The sequence below is a fragment of the Miscanthus floridulus genome, chromosome 10 (genome assembly GCF_019320115.1).
Source record: "Miscanthus floridulus cultivar M001 chromosome 10, ASM1932011v1, whole genome shotgun sequence".
Taxonomy (NCBI): Eukaryota; Viridiplantae; Streptophyta; class Magnoliopsida; order Poales; family Poaceae; genus Miscanthus; species Miscanthus floridulus.
The window spans coordinates 57862043-57867569 of NC_089589.1; the positions used below are offsets into that span (position 1 = coordinate 57862043).

The 5527-nt window shown below is 42.9% G+C and overlaps 2 protein-coding genes across 2 annotated transcripts; both read left to right on the forward strand.

The window, feature by feature from the left end:
- Nucleotides 1–347: 347 nt before the first annotated feature.
- Nucleotides 348–2802, forward strand: LOC136488697 (uncharacterized). The gene is made up of 4 exons (XM_066485536.1): nucleotides 348–1161; nucleotides 1252–1328; nucleotides 1917–2647; nucleotides 2778–2802. Exons 1-4 carry the CDS (start codon nucleotides 348–350, stop codon nucleotides 2800–2802), a joined length of 1647 nt encoding a protein of 548 aa, XP_066341633.1.
- Nucleotides 2803–2826: 24 nt separating this feature from the next.
- On the forward strand, nucleotides 2827–3736 carry LOC136487797 (uncharacterized). Its single transcript, XM_066484905.1, has 2 exons — nucleotides 2827–2865; nucleotides 2954–3736. The coding sequence occupies exons 1-2, from the start codon at nucleotides 2827–2829 to the stop codon at nucleotides 3734–3736; spliced, it is 822 nt and encodes a 273-aa protein (XP_066341002.1).
- The last annotated feature ends 1791 nt before the right edge of the window (nucleotides 3737–5527 follow it).

Here is a 5527-nt window from a genome sequence, read left to right on the forward strand (position 1 = left end):
GTGGGACAGAGCAGTAGTGGCACGTGGGACAGAGCAGTACAAGGTTTGATTTGTTTTTGAATTTCTTTATATATATGCATGTGTTGGATGTGTTTTTGAATTTTGTCGAGTTTACTCTAATTTTAGGACTGGGTGCAAGGTTTATTTTACTCTCAAAACAGATGGATAGAAGCTAGATTTATGGGACACAATTCACACCTGCATATGTGAAAGGAGTTGAAGAGTTCATGAAATTTGTTAGTGAAAGATACCCCGAAGACAACCACATACTTTGTCCATGCAGCAAATGTCTTAATCAAAGTTTACGGCCTCAGGATGATGTAAATGACCATATACACATTTATGGAATGTCAGCTGCATACACCAGGTGGATTCATCATGGGGAGTCGGCAGATACTGTAGTAGTTGAAAATTTGGAGCAAGAGGTCGAAGGAAGTGATCATGACTTTGGGATACATGTGGATGTGGCCGATGATGATTATGATGAGGATCACGGAGTACCAGAGATGATAGGAGATCTGTATGCTGTGGCAGAGGCTGATGGAGAACAACCAAGGTTTGCAAGAGTCCTTGAAGATGCGAAGAAGTCACTTAGCCCGGGATCTAGCCATTCAAAATTCTCTTTTCTGGTGAGGATGTTGTATATCAAGTCTTGTTATCGAATTGGCAATATAGCATTTTCCACAATGCTGAAGTTGTTGTCATCAGGATACCCTCAGAGTGAGTTGCCAAAATCATATGATGAGGCCAAGAAATATCTTGGAGAACTGGGCCTTGGTTTCGAAAATATCCATGTGTGCAAGAACAATTGTGTGTTGTTTCGGAAGAGGTATTATAAAGAGAATGTGTGCCCAGTATGCAAGGCGTCTAGATGGCGAGATGAAATTGGGAACAAGCGGGTTCCACATAAGGTATTGAGACATTTTCCACTTTTGCCAAGGTTGAAAAGAATTTTTGCTTCAAAGCGCACTTCTGAGGAAACACAATGGCACAAGAAAACGAGGACGCCAGTCGACAATGTAATGAGCCATCCAGCTGATGGAGAAGCATGGAAGGAGTTCGACACGAGGGAACCAACCTTTGCAGATGATTTTAGGAACTTGAGGCTTGCCTTAGCTACCGATGGATTCAATCCATTTGGCAACATGAGTACGCAGTACAGTATGTGGCCAGTGCTTCTAACACCGCTGAATCTCCCACCATGGGAATGAGTGAATCCAGCAAACTGCTTTATGTCTTTACTCATCCCAGGTCCAAAATCTCCAGGAAAGGATTTTGATTTGTTCCTTGAGCCCCTAATCGAAGAACTGCTCGATCTATGGAAGGGTGTCAGTACCTACGATGCATGTACTGGTCGAAAGTTTAACCTTCGTGCTGCCGTGCTATGGTGTATACATGATTTTCTAGTGTTGAGCACGTTATCAGGGCGAACAACAAAAGGGTATTATGCATGTATTCATTGCGACAAGGATCCATTGTCTCGGGCAATATGGAGTAAAATATGTTACATTGGACATCGTCGTTACCTTCCAAGGACACATGCATGGCGGAGAAGCTTGGCTTTCGATGGTAAGCATGAAAACAAAGATCAGCCAGGCAAGTTCACTTTGGAGGAGGTCCTAGAGGAGCTAGAGAAGGTGAAAGATGTCAGGCTAGGGCAGCATCCTGAAATTATTAGAAATAAAAGGAAGCGCAACGAGGGTCCAAGGATTTATAGCCGCAAAGTTGGGTTGTGGAGATTGCCATATTGGAAACATTTGAAGCTTCCACATAATCTCGATGTGATGCACATAGAGAAAAACATATGTGAAAACATTCTTGGCACATTACTCAATGTGCAGGGCAAGACCAAGGACACAACCAATGCTAGGCTAGATTTGCATGATATGGGCATAAGACCTGAATTGCACTTATAGCAGCATGGCAACTCAGTCACTGCTCCACCTGCTCCGTATGTCTTGGGGAAGGATCAGAAAATCGAGTTCTGCAAGTTTCTCAAAGGTATCAAGTTTCCTAATGGATATGCGGCTAACCTAGCAAGATACATAAGTGAAGATGGTTCGAAGGTGCAGGGAAAGCTGAAAACACATTCTTGCCACATACTCCTGCAAAGAATCATACCTGCTGGCCTAAGAGGACTGGTGAGGAAGGATGTATATGAAGCAGTTGCAGAGCTCGGGACCTTCTTCAGGGAACTATGTAGTAGAAATTTGAGGATTGATGTTGTCAAACGGCTAAAAGAAGAAATTCCATTGATCCTATGCAAGCTTGAGAAAATCTTTCCACCTGCCTTCTTTGATGTCATGGTGCACTTGGTTGTCCATCTTCCTGATGAGGCACTGCTAAGAGGACCTGTTCAGTACGGATGGATGTACCCAATAGAAAGGCGGCTAGGCACTTTGAAGAATTTTGTAAGGAACAGGGCTAGGCCAGAAGGATCAATTGCTGAGGCATATATGGCAAGTGACACCTTGACTTTTTGTTCTAGGTATATGGAGGATATTGACAATAGATTTAACCATGATGATGGTAGTGATGGAGAGATGCCATTGCCTGATGACATCTCTGTTTTTAAGCATGGTGTTACTCTTGTTGGATCTAATAGGAGCCAGTACATTGATGATGTTGACCTCAATAAGTTAGTTTGGTATGTGCTAAATAATTGTGAAGAAGCTGAGGAATATTTGGAGTAAGTATCTATTAGATGTTTTGGGGATTAGTTTTTGTTTTATTTCTAATTTTTCAAATTATTCTTATGACTTAACTTTGCCCTGCAGCTTGTATAGGGACAACCTTGAGTAGCAAGGTGCACTTGATGTTGATAAAATGGTTGAACAAGGATTTGCAAAGTGGTTTAGGTGCCATGTAAGTCACTACACATTGTGTTTCTAGGTTCAGTAAATGCATTAGTATCCATATGTAATTGGTTAACTGAGTACTTTTGTTGCAACAGATTGAGAACAAACGCAAGGAGAATCTAGAATCGGTTAGCGAAGGATTGTGGGCACTGTCATGTGGCCCAGATCTGCGAGTTAAGACTTGTGCAGCTTGCAAGGTTAATGGAGTGCGGTATAGCACTGTGGATCGTGAGACTTTCCTTCTGACACAAAATAGTGGTGTAATGACTGAAGGTTCACATAATGGGAACAACATAGATTTTTATGGAGTCCTTAAAGAGGTAATTGAGTTGCAATATAACTCAAATCTTCAAGTCCGTCGGACGGTGGTTCTATTTCGATGCGATTGGTTCAAGCAAGAAGGCAAGACGATAGGCCTTCGAGATGACGGACATTTCAAATCCATCAATGTGCAGTCATTATGGTACAAGACTGATCCTTTCATCTTAGCAACTCAATTGAAAAAAATATTTTACCTGCAAGACACATCTTTAGGTAAAGATTGGCGAGTTGTGCAGAAATTTGAACATAGAAATATTTATGATGTCACTAAAAAAGATGAGGCCGGTCATGATGTGCATCAGGATGATTATTGTTCTGTTACTGAACATGTAGTGCAAGCAGGGGCTGATAATGAGGTTATGCACAATATTCAAGGTGGAGAAGCCAGTATAATTGAAGGAAATTTACAAGACCTTATAAGCAGCAAGAAGCAACCTATTATTCGTGAAGATAGTGAGGATGAGGAGGAAGATGAGACAGTACTGCAGTACTGTAGTGATGGTGGCAATGATAACAATGATGACATGTCCCTAGACGATGAAGATGATGATTTCTAGTATGGACCACTGACATGTCCCTAGACTGCACTACTGTTTTGTTTTCCCTGGACATGTTATCTGAACCTATAATCTGAACATGTAATCTAGACATGTTATCTCCGCCTATCATGTTATCTGGACCTATGTTACTGTAACTTAAGTGCTACCTATCTATTGTGTGAACCTATATGTCCAAATTCTATTGAAATTGTATCCACTTTCATGCAGAACTGCATACAACTAGTGAAAAATACTCTGTCAAAATATGGCATCCTGTGGCGCCTTTGTGCGCTGTGGCGGGTGCAATAGATGGTGAGGGTGAGGGTGAGGCCGTGAGGGTACCTGTATAGGCTGAGTGGCCGATTGTAGTCCTCCGAGACCGAGCCCGAGACGCAACCGCAAGCAGCCCTCCGAGCCGCCGCCGCCATCGGCCGCCTGGATCTCCCGAGGCGCCAGCCCTTAAGCTTGAGCGCCTGCCTAGATCTCCGCCTCAGGCTCAGGCCAAAGGGCACCACCGTGGTGCCGCTCGACGGTGCCGCGCGTGGCTCTGGCCGCACGCGTGCGCCGGCGAGGGGTGCCACGGCGGAGCCGCCATCCCCGCGTCGCGTCTGCTGTGAGCTCTCGGCTGCGCTCTGTCGCGTCGCGTCTGCTGTGAGCTCTCGGCTGCCATCCCCGCGTCGCGTCTACTGTGAGCCCGGAAAGGGCGAAGAGAAGTGAGATAGGGTTTTGGGAGCCGGCACCGCGTCGCCGTTTTTGATCCTCCAAAGCGCTTGCTCGGCCGTCCGATCTGCATCGACAGCGCAGAATCCAGGGGGCAGCGGGCCAGATTGACGCGGCAGAAAAGGGATACGGTTTAGGGGTAAAACGGGATCTCATAAGCATGGGCGATGCGGATCTCATAGAGTTTATCTAAAACTACGCTCGAGTACTAACGAACCCACTTGAATAGCGCAATGGTCTGGCCCTTTGAGTTTGACATCGAGCTCCCGGGTTCAAACCCTGTGGTAGCCATTTTTTTGCAACATTTTTTATTAGATATTACGTTCTGTGATTTTCTAAATATTAGCAATAATATGACACTATCTTATTAGTTTTCTGATTTTCTAGGTTCCACAAAAATATCTAACTTTAATATTAAGATTTCAGTTTACAGTTTGATTAATTAGTTCAACTATTTCAAGTTATACAATAATAACTCATTTGTAATCAAATTATATCGACAACTTAAAAAATAGAAATAATTATTTATTGTAGGTAATTATTTTATTTTATCTTTATAAGAAATAAAATATTTGAGTTACATTTAAAAAAATAAAAATATCATAAAAATTAAAAATGAAATACTTGAGTTATTTTCAAACTTCTTCCTATATTTTTAGCTATTATTGTCCAATTATAGTACAGTGTCAGTTAGGACTGGCCCGCCCTGTTTGCTTCCTCGAGAGTGAGAGAAGGAAGTCCTAGAGAGGGGCACTATTTCTTCCGAGAAGTGCAAGATGGGGAATAACATATTGATATCGCTGAGTCAAGATAGAAAGGAGCCTTATTTCTATCAGCTAGTGCAAGCTAGGTTGTTTGTTTTGGGCACAAAGCCTTGCTCTCCCCAATCAAGGTATAATAGTTGGGCGGCTAGTGCTGTAAGCAAACAATCAGCATTTCGTTCACTTAGTGAATATAGAACTGTGATCGGTGACGCTAAGTCAGCTAGTTATTGTCTCTTCTCCCTATTTATTTTATTAAAGAAAGTCTGTTCCCTAAGGAAGTGAAGGATCGCGGAAGTCTTTAGCCACCACCTATTTTTCATCAAAG